Source organism: Saccoglossus kowalevskii, chromosome 9 (genome assembly GCF_978046115.1).
Source record: "Saccoglossus kowalevskii chromosome 9, keSacKowa6.1, whole genome shotgun sequence".
NCBI classification, from domain to species: domain Eukaryota; kingdom Metazoa; phylum Hemichordata; class Enteropneusta; family Harrimaniidae; genus Saccoglossus; species Saccoglossus kowalevskii.
The window spans coordinates 1,251,497-1,271,757 of NC_140649.1; the positions used below are offsets into that span (position 1 = coordinate 1,251,497).

The 20,261-nt window shown below is 34.1% G+C and overlaps 1 protein-coding gene and 1 long non-coding RNA gene across 2 annotated transcripts in view; both read left to right on the plus strand.

The window, feature by feature from the left end:
• The window catches only part of LOC102804552 (asparagine synthetase domain-containing protein 1-like), a 49,114-nt gene extending 40,105 nt beyond the window's left edge, over positions 1-9,009 (plus strand). The window contains exons 11-13 of the mRNA XM_085503030.1: positions 64-147; positions 7,577-7,667; positions 8,778-9,009. Of these exons, the coding sequence (XP_085359156.1) occupies positions 64-147; positions 7,577-7,667; positions 8,778-8,960 (358 nt within the window). The 3' untranslated portion in view covers positions 8,961-9,009. The remainder of the gene's footprint in view (positions 1-63; positions 148-7,576; positions 7,668-8,777) is intronic.
• Positions 9,010-10,377: 1,368 nt separating this feature from the next.
• On the plus strand, positions 10,378-12,487 carry LOC146738048 (uncharacterized). Its single transcript, XR_014930483.1, has 2 exons — positions 10,378-10,468; positions 12,097-12,487. It is a non-coding gene; the product is annotated as an uncharacterized LOC146738048 (long non-coding RNA).
• Positions 12,488-20,261: the final 7,774 nt, after the last annotated feature.

Below are 20,261 nucleotides of genomic sequence, written 5' to 3' on the forward strand. Positions count from 1 at the left end.
CTGGAATTTAGAAAAGATTACTGGAAAAAGTAGATATTTATTAATTTTACTACTTTATGTCAGTTCTGAAGGTTTGCCTGGCTTAGTGGAGGAAATAGAGATGGAAATACAGAGAATATCAGCAAGGAATCTTGGTAGAGATGACAGGTTTGTCTCGCTTCTGACTGTACATTGATTGTAAAGACTATATATATCAATACTTACAATTAAATAATTAAAAACTTCCATTTAAAATTGCTCTTTGGGATCATTTTTCAAACTGTGATATCTGTATACACACAAATTCAGACCATCAAATATTTCACATATTAGTTGCAATACCTCAACAAAGCTATAGGAATGATCTCAGAGAGTAACAGTTATTTTAATAATCATGTATTTATACATGCATGTATTTACATATTTATTCTCATGCTTCAGTTTTATTTCTTACATCTCACCTAAGTAGACTGACCTCATTATTTACTATAAAACACTACATGTCATTTTGTGACTGAATACCTCCACATTAATTAAAGTACAACAAAGACAACCAAATGATACATCATAGTATAAACTGTCTAGAACTGCCTCTTCCACTCTCGGAACGGGGAACGTGGAGTCACATGACAAATAAGTGCATGACGTAACTTATTCCTCATAGCAGTCAGTGACAATGGTGTTATCTATGGCAGATACAAGTGATAGCTCGAGAGTGGAAAGCATTGAGCTCTCCTGCTCTTTTTTCCTCGTTCAAAAGTAGTGAAGAATATATGAATTTGAGTTCAACTATTCTGAGAAATGAAATAGAACCATAGATATTTGAGCTGTTTTGTGACGACAGTTCTGAGGGCGACAACTCGGAATGTTCTGATGAAGATCATGCAACAGGCAGACTCAAACACAGACTGGTATGTATTTAACTTTGAATATAAATTAATTAGAATAGGACAAATGACCTATTACTGTATTCTACTGATTTAACTGTCATAAATTTGATCGTCATGATCAAGTACGATGATTTTCACATGAATGCAAATGCTAATAAATGTTTGTCCACATGGTCAGGTAGACAGTAAGTTTTCACAAGTCATCTTTTTTAGCTCTGTTGTCGACTTTGTCAAGCGAAGCCTATCATAATAATAATAATAATGAATTTATTGCATCCTTAGAAATAATTTCCATTGGTTGACAGCAATAAAATGTTAGTAATAAAGTACAATACATATAAACTAAAGTACTTTGTTACATGTATTTCTGATTTCAAATATTTTGTATAAGTATTTATTATTATGTCTTGTCTTGAACTCTTCTCTTAAATATATTTAAATATCTTGTCATCGCTTTTCAATTCTTCTGGAATATTGATATTATTAAATAACTTTTGTTTTTCTGTTTGGTACCTAAGACCTTCCATGAAGAAATGTTCTTCATTTTCAATTTTGATCTGGGAAAATTGCTTAACGATCCTGTCTTCTAAAGGTATTTTGGGTTGGGTATGTCTACCCTTCTCAATTTCTAATACATGACAGCTTATTCTGAAATGAGTCATTATGATTTTATGTTTCAGATTACATACGAGCAAAGAGTATACGAGTCTTTGAACTTTATATACGTTCTCAGTTTTCTATTATCATTTGTTACACTCAACTTCCAGAACTCTACATACCTTTGTCGAATGTTTTTTTGTATGTTTTTCATTTGGTAATTTTTGAGGTATGACAGACGAGGACAAGTTTGCAGCATTTTCGGAGACCATGTTTTTTTACTGATGTAAATTTTGTTTTTGTTCTTCAGTGGCTTGTTTTGTAATATTACTGTCTGGTAAGACACTAATACAATACCAGTATTTAATAAGATTTTCCTCAATATCTATGAGTAATGGAAATTCACCAAGTTCAGTTCTACATGCTGCATTTGAGGTGAATTTATTCACACCTAGTATTTTTGTGCAGAATTTCAAATGTTCAATCGGTGTTTTGTCCCATCTATTATTGTCTAGTATGTCATGTCCCCAGGTTGTTGATCCATATAACAAAATTGGTGTAATACATATCTGAAAAAGGTGCCTAAATGTTCTACAGTTAGTCTCTCTTGGCATTGCTTTCAACAGTGCATACATTGCTCTAGTAGCTTTGTCTGTTAAATGTTGTCTTGTTTCTTGGAACTTTCCGTTTGATTGTAAAGTTATACCTAAATAAATATAAGAATTGACACAACTTATATTTTGTTCTTGGAATTGAAATAACTCTCTCTTTCTCATTGTTCCCTTTTTGAAAATCATAACTTTGGTTTTATTAAGATTTACCTGGAGTTTCCATTTGTGGCAGTATTCAGATAATTTATTTAATGCATTTTGCAAACCTAAGTGTCTTGTTGAAATCAATACTAGGTCATCTGCATAAAATAGAGAGTTAATTTTATAATTATTTAATGTTACCTGGTTTACTGAATCTTTTAATGTGTCATTCAAGTCATTAACATAAAGATTAAAAAGCATTGGACTTGTAGTACATCCCTGTCTCACACCCTTATTTGTATTAAATATTGGAGATATTTTGTTGCCAAAGCGAATACATGTTTTAGTATTGTTATACATGTTTTTAATTAAATGATAAAGTTTCCCATCAATCCTGTTCTAAATAAATAAACCATCCCTCCAAACAGTATCGAAAGCCTTGCGAAAATCTACAAAGCATGTATATGGTTTACCATTTTGTTTTAGGTATTTATTAACTATTGTAAAAATGTGATCAGTGGTCTGATAACCTTTTCTAAACCCAGCCTGATTGTTATTATGCTTCTCTGAAAAATAACATAACCTATTATTGACTAAATCACAGAACACTTTGCCTATACAACTGGAAATTGCTACCCCCTATGATTTCCTGATTCCTCCTTATCCTTTTTTTTAAATATGAGTAATTATACTGTATTGAATATTAAATTATACAATTTATGGAGTGGTTTAATTAGATGGTTTTCACTGTTTTTATAAGTTCTTTTCCGACTTCTTCTTGAAAACTACAAGCCTGAATGCTTTGATACTTGGTGTATATGTACCTTGGGTAGACCTCTCTTAGATTTGTTCATTTCATGATGATATCTTCAATTCTCTAATTTTAATAAATATTTTTGTCATTTTTGGTAAAAAGTGATATTTTCGAATTCTTGTTGAAAACAGCAAGTCTGGTTGCTCTGATACTATACATATTGTTCATTTTTGAATGATATCTTCAGTTCTTAATTGAAATGTACATTGCTAACAGCTTGTTATTGTTTCTTGCAGGTGTAAATGTGGTAATTGTTGGGTACTGGAAATGCACAAAGAATATGTTTGTTGTTGTGATGTTGTAGAGGTGACTAATAAAATTGAAGGGATGGTATGCATATGTGTAACTGAACACCCAGAAATTAACAGTTTGTGCCTGGATGTGTGGGTTTTACAGACAGCGTATTTCTATCTCCGACAGCATCACGGCGATAGAACTGGGCATGAACCAAACTGCAATTCAATGATCATGACTAATACATGTGATCAATGTAAATAGCTAATTAGCATACAGTACAGATACAGGCAGTTTGTGAGATGGTGTTGGGGATTTCCGGGCAAAGACATAAGAGTTGTGATTCCGTCATGTGTAGTCACAAAAATATTTGTGGCTTCAAACTTACAACTATTAGACTAATTTTCCTATTTGATCTATTTTTTGACAATATACAATATATACCTAATTTCATGATTGTATTTGTTGTTCATACCTGATTAATGTGTACATTATATATTGTTTTTCACATATAAATGATTTCAAAATTCAAACGTTTGATTGTTCTACGATACTATTAAAAAACAAATTGTTGGATTTTATTGGTGTTACACTGCAGTAATTTATTATGCTGAAAATCTGGTCATATGTTTTTCAATGCAGTAGTGTTGGCTACACAATGGCGGCAGTTGTAATGAATTGAACTTGGTGTTACCCTGAACAACGTGAGATTACTTTATCAAAAAGTTCTTCCACATAACCTGGAGAAGAAGCAGAATAAGATGCAATAAATATACTTATGTGAAATTAAATATATTATGGTGCATGTATTTATGATTTCTGTGACTTCCTTCAAATTAACGTAACATGGATCTGGTCACTTTATAACTTACATGTACTATATGTGCTGCGAACGTGTATCTTGTTCACTACATATCCCCCTTTCTTATATTTTGGATACTTCACTTTATATCATTCCTGGCCTGTTCGGGTTGTAGCATGGTTCCTGTCGCTGTTATCATTGTAGTAAAGGGCAGCGAGAAGAAATCTACTAATAACATAAATAAACCCATGATCAGAGTACAATTATATATCATGTATTATGATTTACATTTACCTGGTGTGCATACAGTGATATGAAAACCCTATCATCTTGGGTGCAAATTGATTTATTAGACTATGGAATGCCTCTAGATGGAATGTTTTATGGGACGTAGACAGTCCTTTCATATCACTGCATGTTTACAATTGAGTTTTTGTCAAAATTTTAAACCTATCGGTAATAATGAAAATATAATGTCATGGTTTGGATAGTTTTGAGAGGCAAAGTCCAGGTATGAATACACAACCACATCGATAATTCCTATTATATATCTCTATCACAGTTGAAACCCAGACTATTCTCAAAATTAAGCCTCTCCAACAAAATGTACAAGTGGTCTGGGAAACAGTATTTTGGTGTAATGACATCCATGGTGAAAATATATCAATATGATTCCGAAATATAATAGTATTCACAATTTATTTTAGCCACTTTATTTGTCCCTAACGCCCTCACAGTCGTAGTCTTTGGGCACAGGAAGGAATCGTGTCCATTGTGAATATTCTGCATATGGTTCAATAACTATTTCCATTTGACCATTGCCATCAGGCATGGAGACGGCACACTAGTGTCCATGATGATTATACTGCGGCTTCATAGTGCAACCTCTAAAGTTTTTTTCGTTGCTAATGCAAACAGCTTCTTTTTGACTCCCGTGTGCGAAGCACAAAAGGGAGTCTTTGCAGTTACCCTGTCTGTATGTCTGTATGTATGTATGTATGTACATGTATGTCACTTTTTTTGTTCCACCGTTATCTCAAGAACCACTAATCAAATTTTGGTGAAACTTGGTACATAGATGTTCTGGGATAATTCGCAGAGTTGATTAGGTTTGGGTAAAAATCTATGAATATTAATTACCTAATTTGCATGATAATTAGCTTATTTTTAGCTGTTCCAAGACTGTTCCACTAATATCTGAAGAACCACTGATTGGATTTTGATGAAACTTGACACATGGATGCTCTGAACTAGTGCGCAGATTTGATTAGTTTTGGGTAAAAATCTATGAATATTAATTACCTAATTTGAATGGTAATTAACTGATTTAAAGCTGTTTCATGACTGTTCCACTGATATTTGAAGAACCACTGATTGGATTTTGATGAAACTTGGCACATGGATGCTCTGAACCAATACGCAGATTTGATTAGTTTTGGGTAAAAATCTATGAATATTAATTACCTAATTTGAATGATAATTAACTGATTTAAAGCTGTTCCATGACTGTTCCACTGATATTTGAAGAACCACTAATTGGATTTTGATGAAACTTGGCACATGGATGCTCTGAACCAATACGGAGATTTGATTAGATTTGGGTAAAAATCTATGAATATTAATTACCTAAGTTGCATGATAATTAACTGATTTTAAGCTGTTCTATGACTGTTCCACTGATTTTTGAAGAACCACTCATTGGATTTCAATGAAACTTGGCACATGGATGCTCTGAACTAATGCGCAGATTTGATTAGTTTGGGTAAAAATCTGTTAATATTATTAATTACCTAATTTACATAATGATTAATCAATTTTCGGCTTTTCCACTGATATCTCAAGTACTAATCATATCATTTCAATAAAACTTGGTACATAGATGTCATATGACACTGCACAGACCTGATAGTTTTTAGGGTAATATCAATACATATTAATTACCTAATTTGCATAATTAATTAATTTTCAGCTTTTGATATTTCGAGTACCAGTAGTAATGATCACATTTCAATGAAACTTGGTACATAGTTACTTGAGGACTGTGCAGAGACCTAATTAGTTTTGGGGTAAATATTTGTGCATATTAATCACCTAATTTGCATTATTAGTTAATTTTTTGCTGTTCTATGGCTGTTGCACTGATGTCTAAAAACCACTCATTGGATTTCAATGAAACTTTTAAAGAGTACCCATCACATTTCAATGAACCTAGGACTATACACCATATTAGTTTTTGGTAAATATTTATGCTTATTAATCACTTAATTAACATAATTAATTAATACTATATCTCAAGTATTGATCATCACATTTGAATAAAACTTGGTACATAAATGCTCTAGGACAATAGACAGCCTGATTAATTTTGGGTTAAAATCTGTTCATATTAATTCTCTAATTAGCATAATAATTAATATTTTTTTGGTTCTAATCACATTTCAATGAAACTTGGTACATTGTGCAGACCTTATTAGTTTTACACTTAAATCTGTTAATATTAGTTACCTTATTTTCATAATTGGTTTTCTGCGTTTCCATTTTGAATTAATTGTTAATGTGTCTCCAATACTCTCAGCACACGGGAGTTCTTTCTAAGCTTTCTTTGATTCAATCCTAAGATTAGAAAATTAGCCAACGGGGAAAATTATTAGTGTCATATGATTACTTTCCACAATGGTCCAACATGAAAAGAGCGCACTTTGAAAAGTGTTAGCACCAGATGTATATTTTATGCGGTGACATCCTGATAATATTCGTGGATAAACAATGTTTATAAACAATCTTCACCCAAATTCTTATTTTTAAATGAAAGTTGTATTAATTTCAGATGTATGAATTAAATGAGATACAGGCGTATTACCTCTTGATCTAGTTTACACTAACCTGACGCGTCTGTTGCTTTTTAAAACATGGTTGTCTTACTTCACTGCGTTGTCTGTCATAATCTTGGAAAATATCATCATCCTTTCGTAGTCTTCTTTTTCTTAACATGCAAAATTGTTATCTAAAAAAAGTTGTTCCGGATTTTCAAAACATGTCATGAAATGATCACTGTATTTGAAAGGAGTTGTCCACTTATCTCCCTTAGTTTTGATGAATGCTGTCAAGCTCCGTTGGAAAAAAAAGAGCAAACTGACGTCATTTTTTGTTTTGCTGCAATCAGCAACTATGCATCGCTTTACAATGCCAAATAAGAGTTTTCAGCAAAGACCCTTAGAAGCGGTATTCTCCAGTATTCAGCTTACACAGTACACGGCAGTTTGAGCAAGTTCAACTTGTATGTCATTTGACTCCCAGTTTTCCTGGCTGGTGGCAGACGAGGCTAGATGTAGCACAGTTTTTAGTGGGTTTTTAAAAAATTACTTGAATTTGTTTGGACATATTCTAGACAGTTTTTACTATGATATATATTATTTGGTCATCGTCGTACTTTAAACAACAATGTCAATATGAGAATAAACTTTTTGCTAAAACACTAATTCCTAAAATCTGGTGTTTTATTTTGTAGGATTATTTCTGACCATGGAAGAGAATCAAGATTTCCATTTTTAGATGAGGATGTGGTGTCATTTCTAAATAGTTTGCCAGTTAATTTAAAGGTACATGTATGCTCAATACTTTCATGATGAAATCTAGATGGTGAATGTACACCACCTAAGTATGGTGAATATATTTTAGTGGATCACCCATGTAAATTTGCATTCTCATGACATCTACAACAAATTCAAGTTAATTTCATTGAATGGCAGGGGGATGTTTGTGGTTTCATGAACTACATTTCAGTGAACACTAAAAACAATTTGAAAACTCCTCTATATTTATATTCTTATACTGTATATACCAAGACCACCTAAGTCTATGTTTGGTAATGTATACTATGACCACCTAAGTCTATGTTTGGTAATATATACTAGAACCACCTACCGGTATGTCTAAGTTTGGCAATATATACCAAGACCACCTAAGTCTATGTTTGGTAATGTATACTATGACCACCTAAGTCTATGTTTGGTAATATATACTAGAACCACCTACCGGTATGTCTAAGTTTGGCAATATATACTAGGACCACCTAAGTCTATGTTTGGCAATATATACTACAACCACCTAATTCTATGTTTGATCAAAGACTATAAAGAAGAGTCTTTGGTTTGATAATATATACTAGAACCACCTAAGTCTATATTTGGTAATATATACTCAGACCACCTAAGTCTATGTTTGGACACTCAAATTGACTTGCCATTATGGTAATTAGGGTAAATTAAAATCTCAGGAAGAGTTAATGGGTATCAATTAAGTAAACAGGTGTGCACTGTGTTTTGGTCACTAGGCAGATTCAAATAAAACTAGGTACATTGGTAGCCGAGGACAGCGTACATACCTGAATAGTTTTGGGTTGAAATCCGTGCATACTATTTACCTAATTTGCATAATATGCATAATCTCATTTCAATTAAATTTATTTTCTGTGAGTACCGGTATTATAAACCTTAATACTGTGGATCACACTGATTTCACATTCTACATCTTAAATAGCAGATAAATTTTAGTTGCCAAGCTTCTTTTTTGAAAAGTTAACCTTAAATGTTGAATTCATTATAAATATGTCTCCAATGCTCTCAGGACACAGGAGTTCTTTCTAAGCTTTCTTTGATTTTTTATTTGCCAGTAGAGCTATAGTGACTGTTGTTCATTTTGTTTTTCAGGCCAACTTAGATCTTCCTCGTGGAATTGGTGAGAAATATTTATTGAGAGTTGCAGCTCGACTGTTGGGTCTGCGGGAAGCATGCTTATTACCAAAAAGGGCGATACAATTTGGATCCAGAATTGCTAAACTGGAAAAAAATAAAGAAAAAGCATCAGATACATGTCAACGTCTGTTAGAGTGATACCTCATAAACACAGTCAATAACACAATAAAATATTTATAATACATCATTGCACATTGTAATTAATATAAAACACCATTTAATAATTCACTTGATTTGCGTTATTAATAGTCAATACTTATCACAAGCACAAGACATAAATTATAACTATAACAACAAAAGAACAATTAAAGGTTTGTATATATGTATACTTACATGTACCTGGTAATCACAGTTTAATTAATGACTTATACCACAACATTCCATTGAGATCGTGAAATAAATGCACACACCAAATTGCTTTCCTCATTGCTGTCAGTGGAATGAAACATTTGCATAAACAAAAAAAAGCCTATAGTTAAGGCCCAAGGTATAAACTTGCTGAAGCGTTACCACGACAACAATACCCATCCATGGAAATGGTTTATACATAGGAAATTGCACAGTATTGGTGGAGTCAAATCACTGTTGAGAGCCAATTTTAAAATAAAACTTTTACCTCTTAAAGTTGAAATTGCTTCCTTTAACTGTAATGGTATAGCCAATTCATTAAAAAGACGGGAAATGTTTACTTGGATGAGGAATAATAAACCTCATAATATATTTTGTTTGCAAGAAACACACTCTTCATTGGACCAAGAATGTCTTTGGAATTCTGAATAGGGCGGGGATATAATTTTCAATCAGGGTACGGGAAACCAACGTGGTGTGGCTATTTTTATAAAGAATAATTTATCTTGCGTTATTCATAATCGGAGAAGTGGCCAAGATGGAAGATGGATTATGATCGAAATGACAGTTGATTGCTTACCTTTATGCCATAGTATGTTTATATGCTCCAAATAATGACAACGCAAATTTTATAGATAACATTATTTCCAATTTTGGCGTTTTTTTGCGATTCTACGGAAATATTTATCAGTCTGTGGAGATTTCAATGTGGTCCAAAATGAAATAGTTGACAGGGCGGGTAACACAAGAGGGCCTCCACATGGGTAAAAATAAAAAACGAAGTGCGAAATACCCGTTTTAAAAGGTGTAAAAATCGAAGTGATGCTTTTTAAAAACTGTAAAAAAACGAAGTGAAAATCTTATAAAAATTGTAAAAGTGACTTGTTTGAGTTATAGAAAGTGAATATCCTGTATCGATGTGATTATTTTATAAAATTAGGAAACTGAAGTGAATTTCTTATAAATATGGAAGCGATACAAATATCATACATGGCATACATTGCCGAACATCGCCGGCTTCGCTGATTCTTGCACAACAAAATCTTGCTTGGTAACAAAAAGAACTAAAAGCGTAATATGTTACCCGCATCTTTATTCGCTTGTCAAATGACGGTCAAGTACCCTACACCAGGTTTATTTATAAACTACACCAATCAGAATGCATGTAATGAAGAAGCTCTGACGTCTATCGCGATTGCGCATGTCTGTTAAGTCTAAAACGGAACAATTTTGCAGACGAGCTGGTGCTCGGAACAACTGACGAGCACTGACAGTACTGCTTGACTACGCATAAAAAGGTTAGTTTACTGATTTTGTTTACCTTTTTTGCTGTTTATTTCCTCAGCCATGTGTTTGAGTTGGTCTGTAAAACTGGACAGGGCCTGTGATTTGGCAAATCGGGCGAGAGAAAAATCGATCGCCTGCCCAAAAAAATAAACACTGCTTTAACGGTCTTTAAAAACAAATATGCCGAACGTTTATGGTACAAATGATTACAGTTGTTCCCCCACTGTTTAGTAGAGCTCACTGGCGACGACATCCATAATCATGGGCAACATGACTGCCCCACATGGCCGATGCATGAATGACGGAGAGGTGAAAAGCAAAACTGCCTGCTATCCGAGTTGTACAAATCGCCCACTGTGATTGGTCGTTATTTTCATCCTTGGCATCACAGAACGAATCAGGTTGCATGTTACACGGTTACATTACAGTTTGCAGACATCCCACATGACCGGTTGTGTTTCAGTTTATCGTGAAATTAATGTTTGGCCATATGAAATGAGGGGGGGGGGGGGGGACAAGGGTTATTTTCGTTCAACGTAATTGCAATATTTTTTTGTTCGTACAACGTAAATAGAAAAAATAAATTCCGTAATATTCTGTAATCACAGGCTGGACGTACAACGTAATCAATCAAATATTTTTTTCGTACACTGTAAAAATGTGTCATTTTTCTCGTACGTACAAAAATTCACATCCAAATAAAAAAAATCGTAAAGAATAATCCAGGGAAATAACATTTTAGGAACTGTAAAACGACTAGATAGCACAATTCACCACAAAATTGAATGTCAAGACGTAAAAGGCCCTCTAACCGAATGATAATATGCGCATGCGTCTCTTCACACGGCGCAGCAATGGCGGGGAATTTGAGTCGGAGAGCTCTTCGGACCATTCAATGTTCCATTTGTTAACACTGTAAAAACGTCTTTTTTTTTCTTCGTAAATTGTGAAAAGCCCTTTTTATTTCCCGTAAAACTGTACCAGCTACCCCCTTGCTTCCCCTCTGAAATAAACGCTTGTCACTGAATAATGCCATCTGGCCATGTATACTAGTACAATGATATGACAACTGGGTAATTAGGTAGGGTTTTCATTTTATTTTAATTTGTTTTTCATTGCACTCTTTGGTGATTAATACAATAATCGTAATAATGTATAATCATGGTCGAACTTCAAATCCAAGTTGGTTTTAATGATAGATTTTTACAAAATGACAAAGTCAATAGACAGTAGGCGGTAAAATTAATTAAAATTAAGCATAGCTAATTTGCCTAAAATAAGTGTTTGGATTTCCTCGAAAATATGGTTAGGTAGGTTTACCGAAAACAAGCAATTTTTGTTCTTTTTGCCTTGTGCATTACATATGATTGGGGGGAAAGTTAGGGGTCTTTTGAGGCAAACATTGAGGTGAAAATGATGTTTTGTCTCGTATTTGGATATGCATGTACTAACTAAGACAACTTATTTACACATTCAGGTGATGTTTTGGTGATGATCTGTGCACTTTTAGGTGGTATTTTTCAGCCACCAAATATTTATTTCAGTCAACAAGAGCGTGCATAAGGAGCGTATTAAAAGTTTCCCAATATTGGACAGGGGACTGTAACATTATATTAATACATAAAATGTGTAATTTCAGGCTAAGTATGGATGAAGAAATAACCAAAGAAGTAGGAGGAAGAAAAAAGAAAAACACCACCACCATAAGAGTCACAAGCACAGCCAGCACAGTTCAAGGTCCCCTCTTGCAAGCCATAAAATACAGCTGTAGAAACAGAAACATTGTGTCCCTATTGTGCTATATATTGTCTGTCTAATAACCAGTTAATTACAAGTTGTGACCATTTGTAGATTATATTTTGAATAGGTGGTTCCAAAGTTTTAAGGTAGCGAGAAGAGAAATACAAGTTATAGTTTAATTGAGATTAGGACTTTCCTCGCCAGTTACTAAGCATGTAGTTATGGCAATGTATATGTTTTCAGAAAGCTGAGATATAGCAGAATACGATCATGTATGTTTCGTGATCATGTATGTTTCGTATTGATATTTGCTCAGGGGATTAAGTTACAATTGTTCTCGTGAACCTCCTAAATATAGAGTTTTTTTGCAGGATTGGTCGTTTCTCGGTGTTCCTTTTTTCTATGTTTCTCACTGTTGCTTTATAAGATAATGATCTTTGAAAATTCATATCGGAATTTTTATGTGCCTCATAGTTCTGGAGATAAAATCTGTTGAACTTTATAGACTAAATTTTCATGTTCTCAAGGCCGTAACTCAACGTCAAGGGCTCACATAAACATCCATGAGACATCATATTTGAGCCCATTTTGTGGCGAATAGATTGTGGAATTGGTACATCGTTCGCTCAGAGAAAAGTGTTAAAAGATGACATCTTCAATAGTTATGATAGTCAAAAATTAGTTTCCATAAAAACTCAATAAAATGTTTCTTCGAATTTGGCCACTTATAAACAGCTAATTAATTACCAAATGCTTACCATTTCTATCATACTTTATAAATATACAAGTATCAGATCTGCGAGGACAGTTATATCGTGAAAACATGGTTGGTTGTTTCTTAAAAAGTGTGTGCTAACTTGAACAAAATGGCGTACCACGTAATTATTTTGTCAAGCCCCTTTGTTATGTTAATCAGTGTCAACAGTACAATCGGTTCTCTATTTTGGACCTTTGTGAGTTGATTACATGAAAGGTTTTGATGCAGTGCATTTGAGAGTAATATATCTTATAAAGTCACGTGAGATTCAGTGCTGATTAAAATTTGGGCTTTGAAATATGTATTTTTGGTGCGTTTTTTGTCATTTTTTGTCAAAATTGATATTTAGGACTTGTGTGAGCTTAATTACAGTAAAAGATTTGATGCAATGTATTTGAGAGTGATAGCTCTTATTGAGCATTTGATTATAAATTGGGCTTTCAAACATGTATATTTGGGGAATATATTGTCAAAAACAATTTTGGTCAACCTCAGATACATGTAGACTACAAATGTAATTCCCTGGGGACACAAAATTATAAAACAATATCAAGTGTTGAAACTTGAAATTGAGTAGGTCAGTTTCAAGTTTCTTCTTCTGTAACATGACTCCAGGAGATTTCTACGGATTTAAGCTTGTCATGTCACTGAATTAGTTTATTGCACTATCATATTCTTGTTTTGAAATTTATTATAAGTATTAATGATTGATAATATTACTTGCCAACTGCACATGCATCATGTCCTCAATATGAGATGTATGTGTTTAAGATGACAAAAAACAATATATAGCCGAGTTATGACTGGATGCACAGAAGGTATATTGTATATGCCGGTTTTTTGACTACTGATAATTCAAATCGATGACTAACAGAAACAGCAGTACTATCTATAGTGCTTTATTAGTATGAAAATTGTTCACCCTGATAACATTTGTAATGAAATAAATCATTGTATCTGAAATGCAAAGTTTCTAGTTACTGAGTAATATTAATTAGTACAATAATTAAACGCTTATTTATATAAAGTGAAGTGAAGAATATTTATGTTATAAAAAATGAAGTGAATTGATTTTTTTTTTATATAATGTGAAGAGTGAAACTGCAGAAACCCATAAAAAGTGAAGTGGGAAGAAGCCATATTATTTTTTACCCATGTGGAGGCCCACAAGACGCAACTATCGCCCGTGGGCAAGAAATAAAATTCAGCAATTAATGTTAACATGGGATTTAGTTGATGTTTGGCGACTGCACAATCCAGATGTTAGACGATATACTTGGAGGAGGGGTAAACAAGCTAGTAGAATTGATTATATACTGGTAAACTTTTCACTTGTATCCAAAATTACTTTGGCAACAATTGGAGAGACCATTGTTTAATTAGTATTGGTATTGGAAAAGGTATTGCCATTTTAACACTCGTTTGTTGAGTGATGATAAATTTGTGAATCAGACTAAACAATTTATTACCGACTTTTTCGATAACAATATTGGAACTGCAAATCCTCATTATGTATGGGACTCGTTTAAGTGTGCTTTAAGGGGTCATTGTATAAACTTTGGTTCAATTAAGAAAAAAAAATATGAAGAAAAGGAAACCTCGCTACTCATAGATATCAATAAGCTACAATGTTTAATTCCACTGATAGCCCATCCACTTATAATTTACAAACAATGTTTGATTGATTCCACTGATAGCCCATCCACTTATAATTTACAATGTTTGATTGATTCCACTGATAGCCGATCCACTTATAATTTTGACATAAAAAAAGATGACTTAGAAAATTATGTTTTCCTATGCACAATCTACATGAGCCCTCAAACCTCTAGTATTTTCAGTTGGAAAGATACTAATCTCTACCAACTTTTAGAAAAGAAAAGAATGTCACAAAATATGCAAAATTTGGCTCTATAATTCTTACAGGTGATTTCAATGCATGTACTAAGATGGAACAAGATGTGGCTATTTATAATAACATAGATTACCACTCATCAGAGCCAAATTATACATTCAAAAAAAAGAAACTCCCAAGATCTAGCAGTAAAAAACCAATATGGTGATTTACTGCTAGACCTATGCATCTCTTCAGACAGTAATTCTTAATGGTCGCTGCATGGGAGACATAATAGGAAGGTATACATGCCATCAGAGTAGAGGCAGCAGCACAGTGGACTGCACTATTGTTAGTCATGCTATTTACAACAAAATAAGCCAGTTTTGTATCCATCCTTTAAATCTGACCCTATCTGATCACTGTCAGATCTCTTTTAGACTGGATACTAATGCAATATCTAACATAGTATCACATTCTAATGACAACAGTCAGCAATCAAATATTTCTTATTTATGGGATGGGGACTCGCACTATAACTTTTATAATGCTTTACAAAGTAAAGATTCTTTATCACTTAGAAATAAATTTAACAAAGAAATAATTAATCTTTCAAAGCAGTCAATTGATACTGCTGGTGCTATGTTGTCAAATATATATTTAGAGGCAGCTGGTAAAAGTTTAAAGAAAAAAATGGAAAAGTAAAACTAATACAAAAAAAAAAAAAATTCTAAATGGTACACAAAGGATCTTTTCACTATGAAAAATGATGTATACAAACTGTCAAACAAGCTAAGCAAGGAGCCATACAATAAACAACTGAGACTCGAATGCTACAACCTGAAAAAAAAGTATAAACACTTAGTAAGAAACAAAGAGAATTTAAAAGTAATATTTTAAGTAAACTTGAGAATCTGAGTAATGTGAAACCAAATGAATATTGGCGTCTCATGAAAGAACTAAAAAAAACCAAGCCGACAACAAGTGTGACCATGTTGAAAGTGCAAAAATGTTCCAGCACTTTAAAAATCTGAATAAAAACACGGTTACAAATGAAATAGACCCAAATATCAAAAAAGACTTAGAAACTAATATTCTCAAATCAACTAATCTTGACCAACCAATATCACAGTTAGAAATACAAAAGGCAATAAGCAACCTAAAAAATGGAAAATCACCCGGAATAGATAAAATCACCAATGAAATGATAAAAGCAAGTGGAAACATACTGATAAATGAAATCCAAACACTGTTTAACCTAATATTGGAAAGTGGCCATTTTCCTAGCTGTTGGAATATGGGAATAATAACCCCAATCCATAAAAAAGGGGATAAAACAGACCCCAACAATTACAGAGGCATAACCCTTATAAATACCATGAGTAAATTATTTACACTTGTTCTAAAACAGACTCCTTGATCGCATTGACAATGAAAAAAATATAATTAAAGAACAGATTGGTTTCCTACCTAAATTTAGTACAAGTGATCATATTTTTGTTCTTAACCAGCTACTTACAAAATATTTATGCAAAGGAAAATATATTTTTGCTTGTTTCGTTGACCTAAAGAAAGCTTTCGACTCCACATGGCATGAGGGTCTTGTCAGATTTTTCTAGCAAGCCGCACATGCAATATAAATAACAAGCAGAAATCACGCCAGTGTGCGGTTCAGAATTAATACGCTTTATTAAGCTAGTAGTGAGTTCTATACACAATGGGATGATACTTGTAATGTAGTTAAGTATCTTGCTTTATAAACAAATACGTATACATCGTTATCCTTGAATACCATCTGTGATACGTCACATGTCAATGAACTACCCACACTTCCTATGTAATCAATATCTGTACTTTTAAGTAATAAAGTTACTTCCCATTTAGTAGTCAACTGAACAACACCGTGTCTCGTTTATTCCTTACTGTTACCATACAAACATTACACTACTAAGGGAAATATTACTAGTTATATAAATACATGTCACAATCCATAAAACGGCATACAATTATAAGACAAACTCGACTACACGCTCATCATAATTACAATAATGCGTGAAGTATACACGTTATAAATACAAGCAGTAAATTAAGAACTAGCATTACAAGTTGGTATTACAACCGGTTAGACCTCGTGAACACGTCACAACCTAGCTGCAGTTCTGTAGCTCGCTTGGTTTCGCTGTCGGTTATTTTGTTCGTCGTGGTGTTAACGCGAAAACGTGTTATCACGGCGAAAACTGCGTGAAATGGGAAAACTGTGACGCCTTGTGACGTCACGACAACTTATTCAAGATGGCGGCAAACGCGGGGATTTCGTTGTAGTTTTCCGCGGTTTTCGTCGTGAAATCGACCAATTTCGGACAATCGCCCTCAAAATAATTGATGAAATAGTTTCGGGACCCATCGACAGTAGAAAAGTAGAAACTTGAGGCGAAAATAATGAAAAAAAACGGCTGTTACGGCCCGATCTGATTTCAGGTCGGTAAAATATGGTAACTCGGATAGGATGGAACTGTAGCTCCCTGGTTTCGCGTTAACACCACGACGAACAAAATAACCGACAGCGAAACCAAGCGAGCTACAGAACTGCAGCTAGGTCACAACCAGTTCAGACTGTCCTAATGTCCGGTATGTTCAAACGTTCACTTGCTCGACACTTGCTTCACTCCACACAATCCAGAATTCCACTTCACAGCCTTCCACTCAGACTGCGCTCCATGCTCCATACGTCACGACGGATCACCACTCACAGGTCACCTGGAAAAGGAACAAGTACATTCCATAATACCTGCCGTTTTAAACACAACTAAAGAAACGTAATATGGATGTATTTAATCGGGCTACCGTACCTGGCACAGTTGAATGAACTACTAGGAAACGATTAAACTGAAATCTCAACTTACAGTTTCTATGTGCTGGCGTCTTGTCCATCTCCCTCACCAAAAGGTGGAATCTCCAAGTCTCAGGAATATCCCCAAGCTGCAAAACCCAATTTGGCAGACCTCTACTCTATATACTTGGCTGACCTAATACAGCGAAGTTACCACTGACTTCCACCAACTCAAAGCCTGAACGCCTTGCCAGTTGATAGTAAAATTACGAGTCACCATGAGTAGAATTGCAGGAGATGCTCACTCCTGGATAACTGATGGACAAACCCCCCCCCCCCCACTCAGGATCCATAGGGGGCCGCATGCGCGTTCCCATTTTCTCGGGAAAGAGGGTACTTTTTGACGATCTGTCTCGGGAACATTTTCCCGAGAAAATCGTAGAAAAGGGGGTATTTTTTGCTTGTTTTCCCAAGATTCTCAAAATAGGGGGTGTATTTCAAAACACTTCCCGAGATATACAAAAAGGGGGGTTTAAAAGGAGTTCTAGACTGAAAAGTTCCCTAGATAGGGCGTGAAATTCATCGGAAAAGCCCGTGAAAGGGGGGGTTAAATTTTCTTCTTTTCCCTAGATAGGGGGGTCAAAAAAAATAAGGGAACAAGCATAGGCCCCCCTAAATATAGGGAGTGGGGGGGGTGGACAACTAACCACATCACACTGCAGAATTACCAAGCACACTGACCTACTTTGCATCACAAAAGCAGTTCTATTCATCACTCCAGCCTACTCTAGTAAACTTCCATACACCCACCTGTAAGTGCATAACACTAACTTCCAATACACACTCGCATACCAGCACACTGCAAATCAAACTGACCTGATTCATGTACACCTGTACACTAGTTACTAAGCAACAGACTTAGCACTATTAAGTATATTATATGATGAGTTTATTCAATAAAGTTACTTTACAATACTATAACCTACAAACACAAATAACTAGACAATAACAAATAACATCCAAAATAGTCACAATTTTGTCACAGGTCTTATGTTTAAACTTGTCCAAAATGGCATTACTGGAAAATTCTACAAAATCATTAGATCAATATATTCAAATTCCACTGGATGTGTAAAAGTAAAAGAAGGCCTAACTAAGCAGTTTCCAATCCAGAAAGGTATTAGACAAGGTGATGGACGAAGTCCTTTGCTATTCAATATATACATAAACGACATCAAAAGACACATTGATCTATCACAAAATGACCCACCAACTCTACTAGACAGTCAGTTGTCATGTCTTTTATACGCAGATGATCTTCTTTTGCTGTCAAAGTCACACACTGGATTACAAAATGCATTAAGCGCACTTGAGATTTATTGCAAAAAATGGCAACTAGAGATAAACATCTCAAAATCAAAAACTATCATTTTCAATAAATCAGGGAAAAGTCTAAACAAGTTCCAATTTTATGTAAATAAAAAAGAAATTGAAAAAGTTTCTTCTTATACATATCTAGGTATCAAAATTAATTCCACAGGAAAACTTCATAAAGCCCAAATTGACATGAAAAACAGAGCAATGAAAGCTCTATTCAGTCTAAAACAGCAATTATATTCAGAAACAAATATCCCGGTAAAAATATATCTAAAGATGTTTGATGCAGTGGTCAAACCAATTTTGCTTTACTGCTCTGAGGTTTGGTCATGCGATAACATCAAACAATTGTCAAACCTATCAAACTGCACAACACCAGCAGAAAAACTCCACCTGAAATTCTGTAAATTTCTTCTGAAAGGTGGTTGTAAAGCCACAAATGTCGGTAGTCTAATGGAACTGGGTCGCTACCCACTGCTCTTAGCAAGCCTGACACAAATGTTTAAATACTGGCTGAAAATTGCTAATAAACCGGAAAATACACTGGTCAATGAATGTTACAGACTATGCGTAAAAACTGATGAAACAGGCACCTACAACTGGGTATCAAGTATTAAACGTCTACTCAAATTATTAAACATGAGTGACGTATGGAATAAAAGCAGTGATAACCATGACAATCTAATCTCTATATTTAAAGAAAAATTGCAACTGCTATATCAAAAAAATGTCAAGGAATCACTACATGATGATAACAAAGGCGGAAACCACAAAAATAAACTACGAACCTATAGAGAAACAAGTAACCTGTAGAATGCTGTGTGGGTAATATTTTTATATTGATTTCTGCTGCATTTGCAACAAATAGTTACCAAACAATGAGAAATCTATTGGATTGAATATACCTCTCAGGTGGCTTCACATGCATAGTTCAAGCCTGCCTAACCGGTGCTTATACCAGGATTTAGTTACAGCTTCATGTTCCCAGTAATCGCAAGAAATTGACATGACAATAGAAATTCATGAAAGACTGGCACTCCCATGCAATTAACGAGTTAAATTCTTGGGATTGAAACATATATTTTGAAGTCACTGATGTAGGCAATGAATAACTTAAAGTTGACATAAAGACGAGGTAGTTTATGATTTAATCAGTGCTCAACTAGAGGCTGAAATTATAATTAATTTGTTTATTTCAATTTCTCCTGAAGTCAAATAGAATACACTGGTGAAACACGATCGTACCCATGGGCGAAAGGATGTTTT